Below are 24,062 nucleotides of genomic sequence, written 5' to 3' on the forward strand. Positions count from 1 at the left end.
CACTAAGTTTACTTTCCAGAAATCTGCAACCTCCAGATGGTTTCTACGCCAGAAAGCCAGAGGAGATAGCCTCTCCAAGAATATCAACTAGTTCCATCCCCCAAAAGTATATTGTTGACACCTCTTTTCAACATGAAAAGTAAGAATGGACATAGCCCAAATATTCCTAAAGATTGGGGGAAGGATCAAAGGAGACAGAGAAGTTATAACAGAATATAGGATTTAACAAATTATCATGACTGATGAATCATTACATTGATATTTCTTTTAGTCTCCATGTGTCTTGGAGCAGCTAGAAGGAAAACCATGAAATTTTGGCACCGTAACCTGTGCCAAATTTCGAAATCTGTTCTTATAACTACTTGTTAAAATGTACTTGGAAATTTATTATTTTTGTATATATGTTATATTTCACAACAAAAAAAGGATAAAAGACAGCCTAGTCATATGCATATTTAATGCCAATTAAATATTATTTTTTAAGAAAAGAAAAAAGGTTTGTTCCTATTCATCATTAATAGACATATTCCTTTGTCAAAATCAAACCCTAGGAAAGAGCTGAGTCTTTTCAATGCCATTAAACATGTAACAGGTTTAAGAGACAGGTTCCCAGACCCCTTCAGTGTGCACCTTTCTATGTCCAGAAACACCAGGTAGAGGAGCAGCTAGAGCTTGGCAGAGTCCCTGCAAGTCCATTATCTGCACAGTCGAAGGGAGCAGGAGGTGTCCTTACCCCATTTTAAAAGTCAAGATCCTGAGGCCTATTGAAACTAACTAAATCACTCAGGGTCACCCAGCTCCCAAGAGACAGGATCAGAGACAAATCCGGGTATTTGAATCTATGTCCAATGACTTTCCCAAGTTCTGAGAAGGGAAGTTCCAGTGAAATACATCTTTCATTTATTTTAGTAATGGCCACTAAAGAAAAGAAATGCTTTCCCTGAGTCAGAATAATTGGGTCTCCTGTGCCACCCTGGATCTCATGTAGGAGAATATGATTGTCCTGCAAGATGATGGTGATGATGATGATGATGATGATGATGGTGATGGTGATGATGATGATGATGATGGTAATGATGGTGATGATGATAACTACCTCAGCATCCAGTTTTGCTGGAGGAAACACTAACAATCCTCCGAAGAAATATCTTTGCCACCCTTTTTCCCTCTTGGAGCAGGAGGATGTAAAGGAAGCTATACCCCACCCCACCCCCAGCTTCCAGGAATGATGCTTGCCAAAGGGAGTTTCCCTGGCATTCCAGAGCTCATGTTATAAGGCAGACCCCTTCTAAATCCAGTAAAAATTCAGGCAGCTGTTTCTCCACCCTAAAAAAAACCAAGTTATACAGAAATCTTGTGTTTTTTAGTGTTATCTACAGCAGACTTGCTAAGAGCCACCATTGTGAGCATGACTTTCATAGTGCTTGGAGGAAGGAACAGTTATTGTCTTCTGGGAGAGCTGAGGGAGGCTAACTCACCTACCTGAGGTTACCCAGCTCAGAAGTCGCAGAATCAGAGATTGGAGTCAAAGTCTTCAATATTCTCATTCATCAATTAATCTCTCCTGCTCTTCAAGGTATACCTTTAGTCTAGACCACCTGGTAGGCTAAATGATAAGCCTCAGGGAGAAGAAGTCACCCACAGAGCCCTGAGGGAAAGAACCACATGGGAGGGGGTGAGGAGGGACTCTGTGGGGGTAGAGAAGCAGAACTCTCCAGACATCAAAGGGGGTGACTAACCAAGAAGGCCCTGCCCACCATGTTGACACAGTTGCAGGGAAAATGTCATGCTGATGAGTTAACTAGTAAAGCTGAAGTTTTTTCCCAGCCCCCAGCATCTCTTCTTTCACACAATCCTTTGAGAAACAGTAGTTTTCAATATCCCGTAGTGGTGTGCTTTCCCCTTTTCTTGTAAACTTGTAAATAAACTCAACAATAGCTAATCCAAGCATGGGGGATATGGTGCAGATTTAGCAAGACGATGGGAAAAATTAATACAGAATTTCCTACTAATTTGGCAGCCAAAAGTTTCCTTCCAGGTTTACTTTCCAGCGTATTCTACCCATGAGAAAAAAAAGGTGATCCATGCAATTGCCTACATAGAACTTGATCTGCCTATACCTGGGAGGGCAGATACCTCTGAGTTGTCACACTTTAGGAAAGAAGGTTCTTCCTGATTAAGAGAGATTGTTTAAGGGGAGGAGCCAACCCCACCACCTGCCCTTCAACACCTGCCGGCTATCCCCTCATCTCACCCCTCCTGTCTTCCCTATTCCAAAGCAATGGATTGGCTGCTGCTGAGTGCCAGAGTCCAATCAGCGAGTTTGGAGAGCATGGACCCCAAGGCAGACACCAGTGACTGGAATGAATCCCAATTCCTTGGTGAAGACCCCTGGAGAATTCATTATGTGGGTCCTTCTTCTGAACTCTGCTTTAAACATGCAAATCCCTCAGCAGTGCTGTGCTTGTGACTGGATGGAATATGAATCAAAGGCTCAGTCCTTTCTTTTTGTGCTCAGATTATAACATCTGAACCATCTCAAGTTTGTGAGGGGTTGTGTGTGTGTGCTTTAACTAGAGGAAGTTAAGTGTTACTTATTATGCAGAACTGTCCAAAACCAGCTTAGGAAATGAGACTAGTCCTTCAAATGCTACCTAGATTTTTTAGTTAAAATGATTAATGTCTAGAACATAAAACTCAATTATAGTAAAGGCCATTATGACAGTGATAAAAATAAAAAAAAAAGAGCTGAATTCTAGGTACATTCTGAAGGGTCTTGTGACTGATTTAAGGTCCCATTAACCTCATGGGGATCTAATCAAAGGCTTTCTGTTAAAAGTAAATCTAAAACTCCGGAGTGAGAGTTCTTACAAGGACAAGAGAAATTCCATCAGTGCTTTGTAGAAATGGTCTGGTCCTAAAAATGGGATGTCCCTTCTCACACATGGTGGGAATTATCACAGTTCCTGAATTTTGCACAAAAGTGCTTTCCTCTGTGGTCTATATGTGAGTACCCAAGTAGATTCTACTTTCTGACCTCCGGTGTTTAGGTCGTGCCTGGAGACCCAGCCTGTGCTATCAGGATTTTCCATGAGGGCATTATTTTATCTCAGGTTCCCATTTACTGCAAGTGAATCACCTCACCAGGAAGCTAGGAACACTTTCTGTATCTGACAAAAGCAAGGAAGTATTTTACCTTCTATTTAATAGGGAACAAAGTTCACCATTACTCAACACTTTCACCACTAAACGTTGGAAGTACGTAGTTCTAGAAAGCCTCTTCCCCACTTGTGCGTTTTTATCTGCCTTCCAAGAAATGGAAAGCCCTTCTGGCTGGGTGAGCACTGCTGTGGAAACAGGGGCTCTCAACCCTGCTTCCTGTTTTCTGTGCTGTTGGCTGGCATTGGCCTCACGGGCCCTAAATGTTAACCCTAAAAAGTGGGGAAGAGATGAACCTGAATTATAAGGCATCTTCCTAAGTAGCCTGTTTAATCAGTCCAGAGGCAGAGCATTGCTTTTGGTGAACACAGGTGAAAATGTTCACTACACATGAATCTGAAAATTCAAATTTGGAAAATGGTTTCTATCTTAAAGCAGTTAGAGGGAACTTACAGTTTCCCCACACTTAAGGATGTGGGTTCTTAGGTCCATGGTGTACATTAAATGCTAGTATTGTTATATGTCTACTTCTCTCTGCCTTGTATGTCAGCCATACTTAAAGATATTATTTGATAATTCAAGTAAAGCCACTTTTAAAACTGATAACGATTGTTTGATCATCATCATCCTTGTTTTATGACTAAGAAATGGAGGTTCAAGGAGGAAAAGACCTCTAAGCTCTTATAATTATGGAAGAAACTTAGATGATGCTGTGGCCCTCATTGTATCCCCTAAACCCCTCCCACCTGCCAGCATCTGTGCCTTTTCACTTGAGGGACTTTTGACTTTAGAAATTATCCTACTCAGGACCAAAAGTGCCTAGAAAATTAAGATCCTTTAGCAACAGCCATCAGTCAATAACTAACAAGAGTTGGTGCATAAATACTTCAGTTCCCTCACCCCTTGCTAGGGATATCTCTGAGGTGCTTCCCTGTCTCTCCAAAGTCCCACCAGGATTAAACTTCAGTTGCCCACAGTGGTAACTTGCTTGATGATACCCTCTTCATTGGCTGCATTCTTTTCCTATCTCACTTCCACACTCCCCTTCCAGTGTTCCCAAGAAAATACTCTACCTGCACTCAAATCCTTGCATTAGGGGCTACTTCTTGGAGACCTAAACTAAATATAGACCACCTGACCCCAGTTCTGTATTTTCCTTTCATCCAATACTTCCTTGTCAGTGTCAGTTTGGGTTTTTATGTAGCGACCATCAGCAGACCAGAGGTAGATCTCTCTTCTAGGACCTGAGCTGTCTTCACTACTTGTATAGTGGAAACCACAGAGAATGCTGTCCCTCGGGCCACACCTGGCCCACATAACCACTCTCCCTGGCCTGGGTTAATGCTTTAACTTCCCAAGTGGTTGCCAGAGGCTGGGCTACTGAGAAGGTGTTGATTAAGGGTCAGTGGGATCAATAACTGTGGAAGGGAGGGGTTGGAGGCAAGAGTGGGCAAGGGACAAGTCCGCCTATGTGATGCAGACCCAAAGGCATCCTTGGCTGACCCTGTGGGGAACTCTAGAGTTAACATGGCCCTTTGGAGATGCCCAGAGTTGTGATGAGATAGCCAGACTGTTATATACTCTCATGTACCAGTGCTGGGTAGAGGCAGGAAGGCAGTGAGCACTGAGGGGCTGGCCACAGAGGGCAACCTGCTGTCTCTACCCAACTGCTGAGAAACTTTACAGAGTGCACCAGAGTGGAATCACCACTTCTCTCCTCACAGCTCAGAGAATAATCATTCCAAACCCACACCTGGGCTTCTCTCCCTTGCAGAAAATGCTCCATGATGTCCATCCTTTAGAAGTGAAGTCTGTCAAGCTCCCTAACCTGCAGGCTCCTGGCTGGCCCTCTCCCATCTCTCACCAGTAGGCCATTATCCCTGGATGTTCCCTGTTTTGGATTGAATTGTGTCTCCTCAAAAGTCTTAACCCCCAGTCCTGTGAACACGAATTTTTTTGTAAGCAAGGACTTTGAAGATGTTATTAGTTAAGATGAGGCCAAACTGGATCAGGGAGGGCCTAACTGAATATAACTGACATCCTTAAAAAGAGGAAATTTGAACAGAGACACACAGATGATGGTCATGTGATAGAGGCAGAGGTTGAGTAATGAATCGTGGGCAAGCCACTGCCACAGATTTGAGAGGAAGCATGGACCTCGCCACTTTGATTCAGACATCATGCCTTCAGAACTGAGAGATGATGCTGTTTAAAGCCAGAGTGTTTGTTATAGCAGCCCGGGTAAACCAGATGTCCTTTCTGCGGACCCTGCTCGGTCACTCATGACCTTTGTACTAGTGTTTCCTCCATAAGAGGAGCCCTTTGTCTCCTTCAGCCTGGCCTCTTCCTCCAGTGTTTGGCTTCATGAGCAGGAAGCGCCCTGATCCTTCCATCTAAGGAAGAGCATTTTGCTGCCATATGCAGGTGCTGTATCTCAAGGATGTACAACCCTGCTGCTGCAATAGTCATGTTGCATTGTGTTCATGTTTGTTTCTGGTCTCCTCCCAACTCTGTGAATGCCTTGAAGACATTCCTGGCATCTCAAGACCCATGTGCATGGGGCATGCTGAGGATTTGTATATGAGAGACAACACCAAGGTTAGTTGAAAAGAATGAGGACCACAACTGTAGCTTTAGGATTACAGAATTCCTGAGGAGGCAAGCAAGGAAGAGCCAGGTCCTATCACTGCTACTGCAGCCTAAAAGCCAAAGCTCAGAGCAAAGAGGAGCTTGACTAGCCTCTTAACTAGAACTCTTAGTGTTTGAAGTTATTGGTGTTAATGGAAATATTTTAGTATAACAATAATATGTCAACAATACAGGAAGACATTATTTTTGCAAAAAAATAAAAACATAACATTCAAGGTCAAACTCTTCTTTGAAACTCTCTCATCTCAGTCCACTCCCTTCCCTTCCCAGAGATAATCATTCCACACCTGATGTGGGTTTCTGCTGACCCTGTGCACTAGGGAAGTCCACTCATGCACAAACACAAACACAGGAATATTCATTACAGGACTGTTTATAAGAGCAAATTTTGCAAAGCTCCCCTCAGTTCATTTTTTACCATTTCAGTCTGTGGCTCTTTGTCAGAGGACAGCCCTTGGGCTCCAGAGACAGGTGCTGTGCTCACACAGAGAGCTGGAAGTGCCTGGGAACTTATGAACCCCGGCCCAGGAGGACACTTAGTCTATGATTGGGACAGGAGTATGAAAGTCCCAGAAACCTTGCCCTGGGCAAGCTCTGAGACCTCACACTCCAGAGTCCCCTGTGGGATTATGTTGAGGCCCTATTCCATGGGACTTCGTCTGGCTTCCTCACCTTACCTGTCTCTCCTGGGAACATTGCCTTAGTAAATCTCTTGCACATGAGTATTGTCTCAGGTTCTGCCTCTGAGAGACTCACCTGAGACACCTCCCAACTGTCCAACAATAGTAGATTGACTAAAGAACTATGGAATTGCATACCATACTGCAATTAAAAATAAGAGGTCATTCTTTATGGGTTAGTATGGGAAAATCTCAGGACATAACTTCTGCATGGGAAAAGCAGGGCAAATGATGATATATAGGCTAAAATACTACTAAAGGAAAGATTAGTACTGAGTAATGCTACAGAAAAGTTAAAAAGTAAATACTCTTCCTCCTGCATCCACACCCTCAAGGGATCTCTGGCCTGTTTTCCCTCCTGGGTGCCATCTGAGGAGCCTGACTTATTCTGCTTTTTCAAGCAATGAGCAAAGCAGCTGCTGGTCACAGGGACCTCTGCTGCTACTGACCAACTAATCAAGGCCCTTGGAAAGGGGCAGGAGTTTCCATCACTAAGAGCAAGTCTTCCACATTCTAGTCGTCAGCATAGGAGAATGAGATCTTTCAAGTGACATGAAACAAATCCAAGAGGAAGTTACTTGGTTTTGTTTTGTATTATCTAAAGGGCGAAACTTGGCAAAGATGGTTTTAACCCAAGGTGAAGTTCATCAGGCTAGTAAAAAGGCCATTCGAGCAACCAGCACGGGAGAAGGGTGGCAGGCTGGCTTCAACGTTTGAAGAACCTTCTAGAAAGATGAATGAAGATGTTTTTTTGCCGGGTTTGGGTAACCTGGAAAGCATCACTGGGATGGAAGATGACTTCACAGGTGGGAGAGAATGAGAAATGTAGAGACTGTTAAGTGGACAGGAAGGAAATCAGAAAGCAGAATGGCCAGGAGCATATTACCAGGGAGGCTAGACAGGGGAGCTACAAACACACTTGAAAGTGGGGGCTTCCTGGACCCACTGACGTCTGGAAAATAAGAGATGATCTCAGCATGTTACCAGTGATAAAGGATTTAGAAAAAATTGGAGGTAGGGGAAGGTTGGGGGTTATAATTAACAAGAAAGATGAAATGCTAAATTTTGTAGGGAGGGAAAGGCATGGAATTGAAAATGAGGTTTTGCTCTTTGCTAAAGTGAGTCTCAAGTGGATAGAGTGGTCTTTGGCCCAGAGTTCAACACAGCTGTTATGCCATTCACAGGGACAAGAATAATCATTTCACGTACGTGGTGTCATTTTGAGTGAATGTGGTTGTTGTTGTTTAAGAGGATTGTTTTTGGTTTGAATTGAGACATTATATTGTAAAATATATTACAGTCCATTTATCTGTGTAAAATGTGGAGCTCTTCCTCACTGTAATGCTGAGAAACTGCACCTAATACTGGGAAGAGAGGTAACACTGATGGAATTCCCCCAATATGCCAGGCACTGGACAATGCCATCCTTCTCACTTTATCCTTGCACCACCTGAGGAAGTGGCTTCTGCTCTTGTCCCCATTTTATAGATAAGACATCTGGCACTTTCTTGCAAGGAAGCCTAGTCTGTTCCCCAATCCTCTAGTGTTCAGGGCTCATAGGCTTTGGGGACAAGGACCCCATGGTGAAGAAATGCAGTTTGTACTGTGTTACAGTCTACACACCTGTTTATAACTGAAACATGCTTTACAGAAGTACACATGCCTTTTCTGAGAAGGACTGTGAGAGCTTCTTTTTGATTCTTTTCTTTTCTTTACTTAATGATAGTTTCAATGAACTAAACTGCTGTCACATCCCACCAAGGGGTTCTTAGAGGAGGTTTGAAAACACTCACCTATCATTTGTTGTAACCTGATTTTATTCCACCAAAACCAGTGTTCCCAGGCAAATTGTGAGTTTCAAAATCAAATTTGTCTAATATCCATCCATCCATTCAATAAACATTTATTATCACACAAAAGTTGAACCAATCATAAGGTCTGGATACCCCATTACAGGAACCAATGCTAGCTTATCAACCCTCCACTCCCAAGGTGAAGAAACTCAAACATGGAAAGAACCAATGAGAGGCAGATACATGCTCTAGAAACACACAAGGAAGCAATAATAGATGACTCCAAGGCTAACATCTTTCGGCATGAGCCTCCCCGCCCCAATAAAATGCCTCCTTCATAAAGACTTACAAACTAAAAGATAGATGGAAACAATCAGTCACTGTATCCTTCTGAGACACCCGTATTGGTGGTCTCACCCAGTAAAAAAAAAAAAAGGAGCATAGTAATGATGCAAACCGAAATCACAACAGCATTCCCAGAGAGCTCTCACTTCTTGCTTCTGCATTTCTTGTGAGTCCTGCTAACCGCAACCACAGGCTGTTTAAAATTATACCGCTTGCCTTATTTAATTTTCTTCTGAAGTCATAAATATTAATTAACTTAAACCACATAGAGCCTGCATTTCAATCCTTTCACTTCCTAAGGACCATAAGCAATTAAGAGCCACAGCAAATTTAAGTACTAGCTGGTTCTTTAAGTCTCCCCTGTGCCATACATTTTTTTTTTTTTTTTTTTGGTATTTTTAAAATTAGGTCAGATTTACTAAATCTTAGTGGTTTCTTTTTCCTACCTAATTCTTCTGGCGTGTGGGTGTTACTGATTTGATTCTCTTTTTACAAATATGAGGCAAATTCCTTCAGGGCTGGCAACTTACTCATTTTGTCTAAAACCAGGCACAGAGAAGTAAGTATGTACATTAATCGCAATCAGAAATATATGCAGGCAGCCTGACAGCTACCCAGTGGCAAAGACCACACCTTTCAGCATTGTTTGTTTAAGGTTGTTTAATAAAAACAGAATGTAATCATTGTAAAAATAAAAAAAAGAATATATAAAGTAAAGAAGGGAAAGTCCTCTCTCTACTTTCCCAAGTCCCAACTTCTGGGGGTGTCAAAATTATTAGCCGTCTGTTACATAACCTCCATGTTTTTCCTATGCATAGACAAAACAGTCAGCATTTATTTATACAAAAATGAAACCAAACTACACATATCTGCAGCTATTTAACACCATCCTAAAATGGTTATCCTTCTCTGATTTCAAAGAGATTTATCTTATTCTTTATAATGGCTGCATAATATTCTTTAATAAAGGCAGGCTATTGATTAAATCAACCACCAGCACCACACCTCTTTATTCTATAATAGCTGATAAGTCATTTTAGGGGCAGAGGAGCAGGTAAACTCCTGAGGAATGAACATTTAAAAGTCTGCATTTCTAAATTTAACATGTTAAACAGGAGAGAAGAATACTTTTTAAAAAGTAGAGTTATGGCTGCCTTTAGAAAGCCAGTAGTTCCCTCTGAAGATTTCTACATAACCATGAGTCTGGGTGAGTCGGGTCTGAGACAGGAACTCCCTCCTTCCCATTCTCTCCAACACCTTCCAGATATTCCTCATCATTTGTATCTATTTAGCACTTCATTTTGAACATTGACGACAGAATTTACCAGGATTTACTCTTAAAGAAAACAGCTAAACTTCCAAAATTTTAAAAGGTGTAGACCTATTCTGTGGAACACTCTGGAAAATATTCTTCGGTCCAATAGAGGCAAATTCTGAGATTATTTAATAGCTGGGTATTAAACTGCAAAATAAGCTTGTATTTTATTTCCAGTTTGTCCAGAGCTCACAAAGCACCTTAATACAGATTTCTCACCAACTTTATTATCCCTAATTCGCATTGCTGTAAAATCAGATCTAGAGAGATTAACTCCTTGCTCTAAGTTTATTATTGCTTTTACATTAATTATCTAAATGCATTTACAAATACAGTAGAAATAGGAAGAAATGGACCACAGAAAGTATTTTCCCTCCATGTTCTTCCATGGAGGTAAAAAAAGAAAGCCCTTTCCAAATGAACACCTCATTTAAATTCTCACAAAGTAAAAGATGGTCTTGTCGCTAATTGTCAGCATTACAAATAGAATAAGCCTTAGGGAAATAGTCTGATTTTTAAATTCCTCTCACTTTTGAGACTCAAATTTTAATTCCTAAATGGTTCCTCTTAAATATGGTGGGAAAAGTTTGAGTGACACAGCAGGGGAATAGCTGAGTTTCTTAACAAGGGGTGAATTTTGCTGTTGTCTGTGGGTTGGGTTTTTAATTAGCCTTGGTAATGTTGTTTTTTCATGTCAGATGACGGGAAGTTTCGTTCAGGGTAAGGTCAAACTTTGTGCAAGAAAATCATCGTTCCCAGGTGCAGTGGCAAAGGACCCAAGTCTTTTCAAGGAGGAGAAGAATGTCCCTGTCATTGCCTCTTCTTGATTTTTCGAATGTATTTCTCACATGCATACTGGGATAAGGGAAGAGGCTCAGGGGACCTGTGGGAGAGGGTCAGTCCCGTTTCTTTTCCCCTTCCAGCCGGAAGCCCTGAGTGGCTTAGGGGAGCCAAAGGCCAGAAAGGTCCGGAGCAGCTGGTGCGCTGAGGCCATTTTCTTAAAGAGAAAAATTTACAGAGAAATCTGAGGGCCTGGGATAGGGTAGGGGAATGAAGTGCATTTCCTGATGCAGCCAGGTTGCAAGTAAGCTTGGGCCATTTTTCTGTGCTTGGAAAATGAGTTTCCACGTTACAAGCTGGTCTCCTCACCACTGCCGCCATCAACCTGGGAGGTCCCTGTCTCCGGAAAACAGGGCCCAGGAGGGAAGACGTGGGCTGAGCTAACAATGCGCAGTGGGGGGGAGGGGCGAGCGAGAACACCTGGCAGGGCTGTTGCGCTGCCGTCACCTGCCGCCCCTCTCCCCTTCCTGTGAAACGAGAGAGGAATGGACCCAGCGCAGCGGGCCTTAAGCTTCTCTGTACGTGCGAATCACCCCGGAATCTCGTTAAAATGCAGATTCTGTCTGCGTAGGTCTGAGATGGGGCTCCGAGAGCTGCTGGACAATGTTGATGCTGCTGGCGCCCGGGCCACATTCCGAGTTTCGAGTTTTGAGGGTCTAGATAATTGTTTCTTCAAAGAGAAAAGAAAGTTAAATTCGGGGAGGGAGCTCCCTCCAATAGGACTGCCCGTGGCATCGATGGGAATTAAAGCCCTCAGAGGGAGCGAGTAGAGACCTTGGCTCACCCACCACACCAACACCCAACCACCTCCACCTCCAGCATCAGGGGGAATGAGCCCACCCAGGGTCCGAGGTACGGGCCAGAATTCGTGCCATTTCTTCACTAACAAGGACCCTCATCTGGCAGGTCTGGCTGGGGGTCCCCGGAGCCTTGTCCTTACCATTGTAATTTCGTGCATCCATGTCCTTCTTAACTCCACTTCCCCGACCCCGAACTTTTTCCCTTTCCTCAGCAGCTGACAAGTATCAAAGAGCTGAAAAGACCCCTTCCCGCCCCTGCCCAGTTCTGAGGGCTGAGCTGCTTTGGAGCAGAGAGGGACAGCATGCTCTGTGGGTTGAGAGATAAGAGAAATCAGTGGGCTTGGGAGAGGGAACCATGGACGAGGGGGAGGGTCAGTGTTGCTGGAGGGTGTGGTGGGGGTTGAATGGGTAAGGATGTGTCAGAGAACTGGCAGACGTTGTAGATGGAGCTACAATTGTCATCTTATCAAGTCACATCTCACCACCCAGCTAGGGGCAGGCTGCTGTCCCTAGGGACAGTGAGGGGGCTGGTCTTTAAGGCTTCGCATTCAACCTGCCAGCCGGGGGCACCAGCAGCCTCAGCATCACCTGGCAGCTGGTGGGAAATGCAAAATCTCAGACCCTTCCCAGACTTGCCAAATCAGAATCTGCATTTTAACAAGATCCCGCAGGGAATTCCTATGCACATAAAAGTTGTAGGAGCAGTCCCAGGTCTCATTAATCACCCCGTCCCGGAGGGTCACCGTTGTTGTAATATGGGACCCCTCTCTGGAGCTCTCATTTTTCAGGGAGTTCCCCAATCATTCTTCTGGGATTACCCTTGCAATCCCGTACCGTGCAGACGTGCACAAATCCTTAAGAGTTGAGTACACATCATCATTCTTTCCCATCCTTAGATGACAAGTCTCTCAAATCAGCACTTTCACCCCCAGTGTTTTCCTGCTGCCCTCTTCCATCCTTGCCTCCTAGAGCCAGCCTCCGCTGGAGTCCGTGGGATGGGAAACTAAGACCAGTAGGACAGGAGTGGGCTATTAGATCCCTCCTTGTCTGGCCGTGCTCTTGCCAGACCATTCTGCCCATTCCATAGTGGCACCGTTCAGAGGCGTGGGCCTCTGATTTCTCTGTCAATTCTGGGGCAGAAAAGGCAGACGCTTCGCTGTGGGGTTTCGTCCATTCCTATCTCCACATAGACTACTTTTTGAATGGCAAAATGTTTCCCCTTTGGAATGAGATTTGGGCACTTGGAAATCCCTGGATGATGGGATGGAAGGAGGCTTGAAGCCATACAGATGCTCGAACCTAGTGAGAGAAGAAGGAAAAGGAGTTAGTAAACGAGGGAAACAGATGATCTCCATAAGCGTGTGGTTCTGCCTATCTTTTTCACTGCTGTAGCTCCATTGTTCCAAACATGCTAATTAAATATTTGTTGAATGGACCAAAAATATACGATCACTGCTTAATATTCGAACAAGTTATCTATATAGTTCCTCTGTATTATCACAGAGCCTCTGAAGCACTTTGAGATGGAAAGTAGCAGCAAATGACTGCGGCATAAATGTAAGAAAAATGCAGGCCCTGCTAATCTCTTTCCCAGCTCCACTTCCCTCATGTGCATTATCCATACAGATTTATTGAACATATGTTTGTTTATCCAAGTGAGCAACTAATCTAATGGGTCTGCTTCTTAAGTCTCTCACTGTGTAATGCAAAGGGTTCCTAAGATAGATTACGGGGGCTCTGATTCTTCGGGAAGTCTGGAACTGACCTTCCATGACTCCTGTTATTAATGAAGCATACCGCTTGCCTTCTTGGCAGGAATAACTGAGATTCCCCCCAAGAATAATACCCAAATGTATAAAATAGCTCACAGGGCCACAAATGCAGATGCATCTAATTTAGGCATCCCTCAGAGAGGGATTTATTCTCTCTCATGTTGGCGTGGTCATTATTGCCCTTTATTTTTATCTCTTCCAATTATTTTAATTACCTGCTATAGTAGTCCCACACACCAGAAAAGGGCTAAAACCCAAGAATGGTGGACAGGATGTCAAGGATATGCCAGAAATATTTGTCAAACTCTGGACCCAAATGGGCAGAGCCCTTGCTTCTACCCAGACCAACCTCAGTGGAAGACCAACTGCACAACTCCTTCTGACCCCATACTCTGAGAAAGCACCTAACAGATGAACCATCCATAACTGAAACCCAGCCTTCCAACAGCACTCCAGTTATACATGCACAGAGAAATGGGTCTATCTGCCAGATTCATGGTGGCATTACCTGGGAGGAGCTGTCTCCCCTCTTCCCTCTTCTTCCTTTCTCTGCACACTGTGTCTGGGCCACTGCCTGTGGTTAGCAAGAATATTCCTCTCCCTCCTCCTTAACTCAAGGAAGAGCATGCTCCATTGTCTGTTACAGGTAAGACAAAGAATATTGTTTGCTTTTTCAGAACTCAAGCCCTCTGTCAGTTTGGATTAGCTTTGCTGATTTCTTTTCAAGCATGAAAACTGAGTGAAATATTTTGTAAATGTTATTTGCATAAAGTTTCGATGAGGTCAGACCTAAATTTCTTGTTATATAATATACTATAAAATAATGGAAAAGCATGTAATAATAATAAAATAGCTATAACATTAGAAGATACAATGATATTGAGGCCATGGGTAGTTCAGTGGTTAGAATGCCCGCCTTTCATGCAGGAGACCCGGGTTCAATTCCCGGACCATGCAGACCCCCCCAAAAAAAAACAAAGATACAATGATATTGCAGAAAAATACAAGTGGATGCTAAAATTGTACCTCCTAAACATGGCCAAGTTATAAATGTTGAATTTATTTCATTATCATTTATTACCCATATATTCATGTATATTCGCATGGGAAAGGTATATTTTATGCAGGTGTTTTGTGCAGTGAGCTTATAATGTTGTATCTTGCTTCTTACCCTGCTCTCATCAGTACTTTCTTGTGTTTGGCAGAACTCGGAATCTTTTCTTTCATATAAACCTCTTCAATTTCCCTCTCTGTGAACATCTAGTGTTTTAACCATCAACTAACCCTGAAAGATGGTGATAGAATTTTTGAAAGTAGAAAGTTTTTTATATTTTATTTATATTAATTTTTAAATTTTTTAAAAAATATAACAACAAACATTCTTAACATATGATCATTCCGTTCTATATATATAATCAGTAATTCACAATATCATCACTTAGTTGCACATTCATCATCATAATCATTTCTTAGTACATTTGCATCAATTCAAAAGAAGAAATGACAATAGAAAAAAATTCATGCATACCATACCCCTTACCCTTCCCTTTCATTGATCACTAGCATTTCAATCTAAATTTATTTTAACATTTGTTTCCCCTATTATTTATTTTCATTCCGTATGTTTTACTCATCTGTTGATAAGGTAGATAAAAGGAGCATTAGATACAAGGTCTTCACAATCACATAGTCACATTGTGAAAGCCATATCATTATACAATCATCTTCAAGAAACATGGCAAAAGTAGAAAAATTTTGATAGTCCGATTTTTTTTAATGAAATACCACAAGTAAAAGCTAGCTATCTACAGAAAGTCAAATGTCAACTGCAACCTTTGTCACCAGTAAACATCTTCATTAAGACTGAGAATTACACTTGTGAATAAGAAAGGCATGATTGTCTTATTTCTGCCCACAAAAAAAGCTTATTTGAAAGTGAAGTGCAAATTTTCACTGGACTTTGTCACCTTTCCGTCTCCACTGCCTTAGTATGCAGACCTGCCTGAGCAGGGTCACTGGGAAATGCTAGGCAAGACCTTTTCTGGATACTTACGCTCTGAAATGGAGCATTAGGAATTGAAGTATTGATCAGCCCAATGGGATTTCTAACTTTGGTTTTTCACCAGGTTATCACTTAGATAAGTTGAGTTTTTCTGCTCATTGGTATTTCCTTCTGAACTAACTCATTTCAGAGGGCAAAAGGGCTCAGAGAGGGAGGAATTTATTCCGAGGTGCAGGATGGGAACAAGGGAGGAAAACAAGGAGGATGCCGGCAAAGGAAAGTTTTGTAGGTCTCCGTCCTCGAAGGCGTTAAAGATAAATGGGGTTTGGGAAAAGAAAAAAGAGAGAGAGAGAGAGAAAGAAAAAGATCAGTTTGCAGCTTGAGTGACTGGAGAACTTTTTCCTGGAGAGAAACTCCCGGAGTAATTTACAGCATTCCAGCTTGAGGCTTTCGTGCCAGACACTCTGAATAAACTTTCAGAAACCAAAGCTGCCGGGAAGGATCAGGAGGAATGTGCAGGGAGAGGCCTCCGAGACCGCCGCACTTGGAGAGCAACGCGCCCCCCAGGCTGTCTGAGCGGTCCTGCTTGCTGCTCCAAGCGCAACTCGCCCTGCCCTTCCCTTCCCTCGGTTCCCGGACTCCAGGCGGCGTCCCAGGCAGCCAGACCCCACCCGAGCCCTCCGAGCCTCTACCACGGGACAAGAATCTGGTCTGGGTTTGCGGAGAACTTCAGGGGTCTCCAAAGAAATGCCAACACTCCGGAGGCGTTTTCGGGTCCACCGGGAGAGAGCCCTGGAGAAGGTGCCGGGGGCTCCAGTTAGGCGGTTAGCAGCGCGAGGGTAAGGGAGGACTCGGCTCGGCCCGGCAGACGCGCAGCCGACAGGGGGCGACCTGTCACTGTGGAATCCGGTGCTGAACTTTCGGCGTAACCAAGGATCCCTGCAGCCCACCCAGGGGAGGAGAGCCGAGTGGGGGGGATTAGTACTGTTCACTCGTTCAGAAGGTAGCGCCCCCTCCATCCGAAGACCTCTCCGGGCCCCTGCTAGCTCCTTTTGCTGGTGGAATCATTCTATCAAGTTTTCAACTAGAAGCAAGAGGAGAAAGGGAGCAGGACACTCACATCAGCTCACCTCCGCTCAAGCGCACACACGCATAGCCCAGGTTAACCAAGATGCTCTTTTGAGTTTTTCAGTTCCGTACATACCAGAAAGCTGCCTATATGTCGTCTGACTTTTATTCTGAATATGAGAAGCGCCCTGTGGCACGCTGGAGGACAGAGGCAGTGAGCTTGCATGAGAGTGTGTGCATTTCTGTCTTGACCCGCGCAGAAAGCTTTGAAATAGCAACTCTTTGCTATACCCTCGGGAGAGCGGTGACGTTGTCCCCACATACTCCAGGACCTAGTAGAAGCCGGGCCCCCTGACTCCGCCCGCATATACCCCACCCCAGACTTCCCAGTGCCCCAGGGCCGCCTGCCCCTCCGAGGCCCTCATAACTCCGCAGGATGCACACTGCCTCAGAAGACCTGCACCCTGGCTTTTAGGGGATCACCCCGTGTCCCTCCTCTGCGAGTCTACAGACGCCTTCGCTATGCATTGGCTAAACCATCCGCGTCCAGACAGCAAAGGGCACTGCCTGTGGCTGCATCTTGGGTTCCAAGCCATGCAGGCCCGAGAAGCCTTGGGTTGGGCCTGGAGTGGGTGGGGAGGGGAGGGACTACCCCGCATCTGCTGTGAGCTCCCGGCTGGCCTTCCAATCTGACCTTTCTAGTCCTTCCACTCTCGGGGCGCAACTCGATGCCTGCCATCACCCCCACCCCCGTCCTCTGCCACCACCACCCACACCCACCAGGGCAGGTGAGCCGGCGCCCACTAGTTCCGATTTCTTTCTCAGCCTCTGGGGGAAAGGAAACAGGGCTGGACCCCCGGCTCAATCGGCTTTTCAAAACCAAGATAGGGCTTCAACGCACAGGCACCCGTAGCACACCGCCCCACACACACACACCCCCCCCCGCCCCCGCGCGCCCCACTACCAGTCTGGGCTCACTGAAGTGGCTGACTCGGGACAAATGACAATATTTGAGCCCAGAAACTGGAAGGGGAGTAAAAGAGAATTAAACGGTTTATTGGGGTTTCTGGTTTTCATAAAGCAGCCCCTCTGGAGGGCAGGGAGGACAGAGACCCTCCTGAAGTCGATCCGTGTGCCGCGTTGTCGATTCCTTTATTCCCCTCTCCCCTCCCGCCCAGCCGCCCTCCCCCCACCTCCGCCTCCTGTCCTGTTTGTTTTAGTTACGAAACGCTGTGGACACCTCAGCCGTGACTGAAAAGTAACCTTGAAACTCGCCGGCCTGAATGTCAGAGACACATCTCGGCCTCCCAACCGTCGGCTGCAGGCAGGGCTGCGGCTCCCCTGCGCCCAGACAGCGCTGCCATCGGCCGGTGGCCCGAGGCCCGGCCCTGTGAGGCGGAAGCCGCGGTGGCCGGATCATGCGCTGCCCGCGCGCCTCCCGGGGCCGCCCTGCGCCCTAGCTGGAACCGGGAGGGATCTCCCGGAGACGCCGCGGGCGAGTTAAAGGTGTGTGCACTGCTTTTCTACAACCACGGCGCTTTGCAAACTGGCTCTGCCGCCGGCTTGTTTTGACAGGGAATGAGCCGCGAGAGCGAAGAAACCCGTATCCGGCCATCCGGCTTTTTATAAGGCTCGGCGTTGCGGCACGCGCCCCTGGACAGGAGCACCAGGGCTACCGCGTTTTGGGGCAGGACCAGGCCCGAGTCCTCATCCGCTATGGATGGCTTCTTCCGGCTCCCTTCCTTGGGTCTACGGGGGCCTCTGGACTTTCAAAAGGAAAGGGGGCACGCGACCTGGGCGCCCCTTACGACGTCCACGGGTCTGCCGGCGCACCCCTCGCGCGGCTCCCGCGTGCGGGGCCGACAGCCGACTCGGGGGCAGGTGCGGGGCAGACACGGCTCCTCTCACCTAGGTGTGAGCTGATTATTCAAATGGGCTGCCCGGGGTCTGGGGATTGGAGGCCCGCGCCAGCGCGCCGCGCTATATCACCAGGCGCCCACGTCACTGCGGCACTTGTCCGCTCCGCGGTGCACACCTCCTCCTCCTCCTCCTCCACCTCCTCCTCCTCCACCTCCTCCTCCTCTTTCCCCCCCGCCCCCGCGCCGCGCACTTCCCGCCGCCTCCCGGCAGCTCGGCACTGCCCACCTCGGCCTCCACCCCGGCAGCCGGCGAGCGCGGCGGCGGCGGCGGCAGGCGGCGGGCGCGCCCTACAACGGGGCTCTGCCTGGGCCTCCTCCCGCCTCGGCCCCCTCCTCCGCGACCCACCCCTCCCGCCCACTTCCAACTACCGCCTCCGGCCGAGGGAGAGGGAGCCGAGCAGAGAGAGAGGGAGCGTACTGGAGGGAGGGGACGGTGCCGGTTTTTTTTTTTTTAAGAGGTGGGGGTGGGGGGGTTATTGCCGGTCGTTTGTTGTGGCTGTTAAATTTTAAACTGCCATGCACTCGGCTTCCAGTATGCTGGGAGCAGTGAAGATGGAAGGGCACGAGCCGTCCGACTGGAGCAGCTACTACGCCGAGCCCGAGGTAGGCATTCGCTGTTTCCAGGGGGAAGTGGGGCGGCGCGCTTACTCCTCTCCCCCGACCTCAGAACCGCTTTCCTCGCCGGCACCCGCCCCCACCCCCAGCCGCTCGGGGCAGCCTCCTTTTCCTCCCTCCTTCGACTCAAATGGGTCTCTTTTTTATACGACACACTGTTAGCCTTGAGATAATATTAACTTTGTGATCAAATATTGACTTGCGGCGCCTCCAAATCCTCTTCGTGGCCGAGCCACACACTATCCTAACAGAGTTATGTTTGGCAGCGCGCGGCTGGGGAGGGGTGGGAGGTCGGCCGGCGAGGGGGTGGGGAGCTGGAAGGGAGAAGGTTGGGTAGGAATTGGGGGGTGAGGTGCAAGCAAAGAGGCAAAGACGAGGGACAAAGAGAAAGAAAGTTCCTGGCTGCCCAGCCCTGCCGCGTGCGGTTCAGTTAGCGGCCCCTCGGGCTCTCTCCACTCAATGCCACGGGCTCGCCCTACATCCGCGCAGGCACTGCGTCTTGGTTCCCACCCGCACCCCCCGGGGCCAAGGAGAGGGTGTTCCGGAGGAGGGCCGGGTAGAGGGGCGCTCTGGGACCGTTTTCCCGAGAGGCCGCCCCGGGAGCCCTGCACTATGACCCACAGGTTGCTCGCCGGGGCCGTAGGTGGCGTCTTGGGATTCCCAGGGGCTGCGCAAGCTCCCCATGCTGGCAAGAAGGTTTGAGGGAGTTCTGGGGGAGCAGATGTATTTGGGGTGTCTAGTGTGAGGGCGATCCAGAGGATCGCTGATCCAGAACCTGGGCGAGGCGCAGAGGGTCTAGGAATGGGTCCCACACACAGAGTAGCCAGCAGCCAGCTCACCACCTTCCCAAGGGCGGTCAAGGCTTGCTGGGGGTGAACCACACTTGGTGTCCGGCCGGGGCGCCCAGGAGGCCTTCCCGGGTACAGGGGCCTTCGGCGGCAAGGCGGTCGGGAGGGCAGGCTGGAGCTGCGGGTGCTAACGCTGTGCGCCTCCCTCCCGGGCTCTGTCCGCAGGGTTACTCCTCGGTGAGCAACATGAACGCCAGCCTGGGAATGAACGGCATGAACACATACATGAGCATGTCGGCGGCCGCGATGGGCAGCGGCTCAGGCAACATGAGCGCCGGCTCCATGAACATGTCGTCGTACGTGGCCACCGGCATGAGTCCGTCCCTGGCCGGCATGTCCCCCGGCGCGGGCGCCATGGCGGGCATGGGCGGCTCGGCCGGGGCGGCCGGCGTGGCGGGCATGGGGCAGCACCTGAGTCCGAGCCTGAGCCCGCTCGGAGGGCAGGCGGCCGGGGCCATGAGCGGCCTGGCCCCCTACGCCAACATGAATTCCATGAGCCCCATGTACGGGCAGGCGGGCCTGAGCCGGGCGCGCGACCCGAAGACGTACCGGCGCAGCTACACGCATGCCAAGCCGCCCTACTCCTACATTTCGCTCATCACCATGGCCATCCAGCAGAGCCCCAACAAGATGCTGACGCTGAGCGAGATCTACCAGTGGATCATGGACCTCTTCCCTTTCTACCGGCAGAACCAGCAGCGCTGGCAGAACTCCATCCGCCACTCGCTCTCCTTCAACGACTGCTTCCTCAAGGTGCCCCGCTCGCCCGACAAGCCCGGCAAGGGCTCCTTCTGGACCCTGCACCCCGACTCGGGCAACATGTTCGAGAACGGCTGCTACCTGCGCCGCCAGAAGCGCTTCAAGTGCGAGAAGCAGCTGGCCCTGAAGGAGGCTGCGGGCGCCTCGGGGGGCGCCAAGAAGGCAGCCTCTGGGGCGCAGGCCTCGCAGGGGCAGCTCGGGGAGGCCGCCGGGGCAGCCTCCGAGACTCCGGCGGGCACCGAGTCGCCCCACTCGAGCGCCTCCCCGTGCCAAGAGCACAAGCGAGGGCCCCTGGGGGAGCTGAAGGGGCCGCCGACCGCCGCGCTGAGCCCCCCGGAGTCGACGCCCTCGCCCGGGCAGCAGCAGGCCGCGGCCCACCTGCTGGGGCCGCCACACCACCCGGGCCTGCCCCCTGAGGCCCACCTGAAGCCCGAGCACCACTACGCCTTCAACCACCCCTTCTCCATCAATAACCTCATGTCCTCGGAGCAGCAGCACCACCACAGCCACCACCACCACCAGCCCCACAAAATGGACCTTAAGGCCTACGAACAGGTGATGCACTACCCGGGCTACGGCTCCCCCATGCCCGGCAGCCTGGCCATGGGCCCGGTCACGAACAAAGCGGGCCTGGACGCCTCTCCCCTGGCCGCAGACACCTCCTACTACCAGGGGGTGTACTCCCGGCCCATTATGAACTCGTCTTAAGAAGATGGGCTGCCGTCCAGGCTGGCCCTACAGCCCAGGAGCAAGGACAAGCAGTCACTGGGAGTGGGGTCCAAACTTTGGGGAGGGGGTGTTGGAGGGATAGAAGTGGTGAGAAACCCATTCATTCCCTCCATGCCTACCCAGGACAGCAGTCCCCACCCCCCAGCCCTACCCTCCCAAAGACATGGGCCACACTGACGCCTATCATTCTCTATAAGGAGGGAAAAGCAAAAGAAAAACAGGAGAAAAAAAAAAGAAAAAAAGAAAGAAAAAAAAGCTTCTGGTTTCCACTACTGTGTAGACTCCTGCTCCTCTAAGTCCCTGCAGATTCCGATTTCTCTTGTTGTGGTGGTTCTCCATTACTGTTGTTGCAGGGAAGTCTTACTTTCAAAATAATTTCTTTGTGTGTGAGTGACTTGGTGTAAAACCATGTAGTTTTAAGAGATCCAGAGAGTTGTACTATTGCTCAAAAAAGAGGGGAAAAAAAGATGTAAAGGTCAGCTGTAAATGACCAGAAAAAAAAAAAATTCCCATTCTTGACACGGTGAAAAATTCAGGTCTCGGGTCTGATTAATTTATCGTTTCTGTGTGCTTTATTTATGGCTTATAAATGTGTACTCTGGCTGTCAGGGCCAGAGTCCCACAAATCTATATTAAAGTGTTATTGCCAGTTTTACCCCTTCAATCTTTTCTTCAAGGTTTTTTTGTTCCCTTTGCCTGACTTTAAAAATAAACAGATATGGAAATTATTTAGAGGAGGAGGGAAGGTGGCCATAGCTGGTTGCAGGTTTTTACTTCTTTTTCATTTTTGGCGAGGGCAGAGGGTGGAGAGTGTTGGGTGGCAGGGGGTTTGTCTGCGTTTACCAACATTTTAGTATAACAAATTTAAGAAACCCCAAAGTTGAGAGAATTTTAAAATGAGGGTACATTGACCCAACCCCCAGATTCTACAGTTAACATCTCACTTTACTAGCTTTATCACATATCTGCCCATCTGTCCAGCCCTCCATTAAAATCCATCTTATTTTTTAAAATGCATTTCAAAGCAAATTGCAGACATGGATATACTCCCCACCCTCAAACATTTTCAGCAAGCACCTCACTATTAGAGGTCAATATTGTTTATGGTTATTTTTAAATTTTTGCAGTAAACTTTACATGCAGTGCAACTTGCAGATACCAGGACAGCCATTCTTTGGATTTGCTGCAGTTTTATTTTTAAAGCCAGGAGGAAAAAAAACACTCTTCATCACCTCAATTTCACCTGGGTCACTTAAAGGTGCACTGTGTGCTTTTTTTTTTTTTTTTTTTTTTTTGACTGTTTGTCAAAGTCTGTGGAAGAAGCCTTGGGAGTTGCCTTCTCTTAGGAGAAGCTGGATTTCATATTTTTGCTGTATTTCCAAGCTTAGGACTTCTTTTAAGTGAGGAGGCCTAGACTGGATTTGCCAGTTCTGGTGCAGTGTTTCATTGCTGTCTGGGGATCTCCGGGGTCCTCCAGTAGAATTGGGACCCCACCTGCACCCTATAGCCTCAGACCTCTGTTTTTGCTCTATGGTCCTTCTTCCTTCCTTCCTTAGGTGTTCGGTACAGCCACGATGGACCCTGCCAGCCCAGCATGGCAGATCCCAGGACCAGGAGATTTGCTCCCCTTTCACCCTCCCCACACCCCTCTGTCCTGTTTTCCCACAAAAGTCGTGTCGGCAAGCCAGGACGGCCGGGACGACGCGTTTTGGGGACTGTGAGGCTACTTTGTGAGCCTTAAAGAAAAAACCAAATTTATAAAGAAAGACCCAGAGAAAATCCATAGAATTCGTGCCTCCTCTCCCCACAGACCGCCTAACCGCCCTGTCTGGCGGTGGAACGGCCATGGAAACCCCGGAAGGTGAAACCTGGGTCGGTTGCTCGGAGGGAAACCCGGCGTTGGCTTTGCCCGGGGCCTCTCTGGCCTGCAAGCGGGCTGGGCAAAGGCAGCAGCCAGTATCCGCCAGTGTGGCCCAGCAGACTTGGGAGACAGTCCCGCGCGCAGTAGCTTGCGCTGGGTGAAAGCGTTCCGCAGGTAGCCGAGGCCAGACTTTTTGCCTGCGGTGTCTCAGCCCAGGTTCCTGGCTCCGGTGTTAGATCTTTGGGCTTCCCGACCAGCCAGAAGCGTCCCAGTTGCACCCCAGCCCTGGAGAGCGGCTCTCCACTCGTACTCTGCCACCTTGCGAGGGCTCTGCCCGACTCCCCTCAAGCCTGGCCTTTCCACGCGCTTGAGGGGAGGTTGCGCCTCCCTTCTCCCCCCCCACCCCACTTCCAAATCCCTTCTTAACACGCCACATTGTCCCGCAGAACACAAGGAAGAGAAATTGGGAGGGGGGGCTAGTGGTGGTCCGGGAGACTGCAGCCAGCAGTCAGGGCCCTCTCCCCCCACCCAACCCCCCCACCTCCCACACCCGGGCAAGGACACACACGTCGTAAGCCCGGCCTGAAATGTGTTCCATTATCACATAAAAGGCTCCCGTGGCGAAGGAGCCGAGAGGCAGGGCTGGGGGCCGAGCGGGGGACAATGGAGGCTGAAAGCGCTGCTCTAACCTGCTATGTTTCGTATCGCACGCCCATTGTGCGAGGGTCGTTTTAAACTACTTAGCGCGCCCCCCTCCACTGATCCCGGCCGATAAGATATAGTTCTGTACGAATACATAAAAAGGATGTCGGGGAACCGGGCTCTTTCGGAGGCTTTTCTGCGCTTCTTGTGTCTTTCACTCATACCCCCCACCCCCGCCGCCTCCGCCCCTCCCCCAGCCCGGGCTC

The 24,062-nt window shown here is 48.5% G+C and overlaps 1 protein-coding gene and 1 long non-coding RNA gene across 4 annotated transcripts in view; one reads left to right on the plus strand and one right to left on the minus strand.

Annotated features, from left to right (window-relative positions):
- Positions 1 to 10,467: 10,467 nt before the first annotated feature.
- Positions 10,468 to 12,013, minus strand: LOC143684066 (uncharacterized). Its single transcript, XR_013175832.1, has 2 exons — positions 11,722 to 12,013; positions 10,468 to 11,451 (listed from the first exon to the last, which is right to left on the minus strand). It is a non-coding gene; the product is annotated as an uncharacterized LOC143684066 (long non-coding RNA).
- A 5,850-nt stretch (positions 12,014 to 17,863) lies between these two features.
- FOXA2 (forkhead box A2) overlaps positions 17,864 to 24,062 on the plus strand; it is a 46,448-nt gene continuing 40,249 nt past the window's right edge. The window contains exons 1-3 of one of the 3 annotated variants that reach the window (XM_077114678.1): positions 17,864 to 17,929; positions 18,876 to 18,945; positions 19,971 to 21,957. In XM_077114678.1, coding sequence (XP_076970793.1) covers positions 18,877 to 18,945; positions 19,971 to 21,272 — 1,371 coding nt within the window. In that variant the 5' untranslated portion in view covers positions 17,864 to 17,929; position 18,876 and the 3' untranslated portion in view covers positions 21,273 to 21,957. Of the gene's footprint in view, positions 17,930 to 18,764; positions 18,946 to 19,970; positions 21,958 to 24,062 lie in introns of those variants that run through there. The other 2 variants (XM_077114675.1, XR_013157008.1) reach the window with 2 other exon arrangements.

The sequence above is a fragment of the Tamandua tetradactyla genome, chromosome 1 (genome assembly GCF_023851605.1).
Source record: "Tamandua tetradactyla isolate mTamTet1 chromosome 1, mTamTet1.pri, whole genome shotgun sequence".
NCBI lineage: Eukaryota > Metazoa > Chordata > Mammalia > Pilosa > Myrmecophagidae > Tamandua > Tamandua tetradactyla.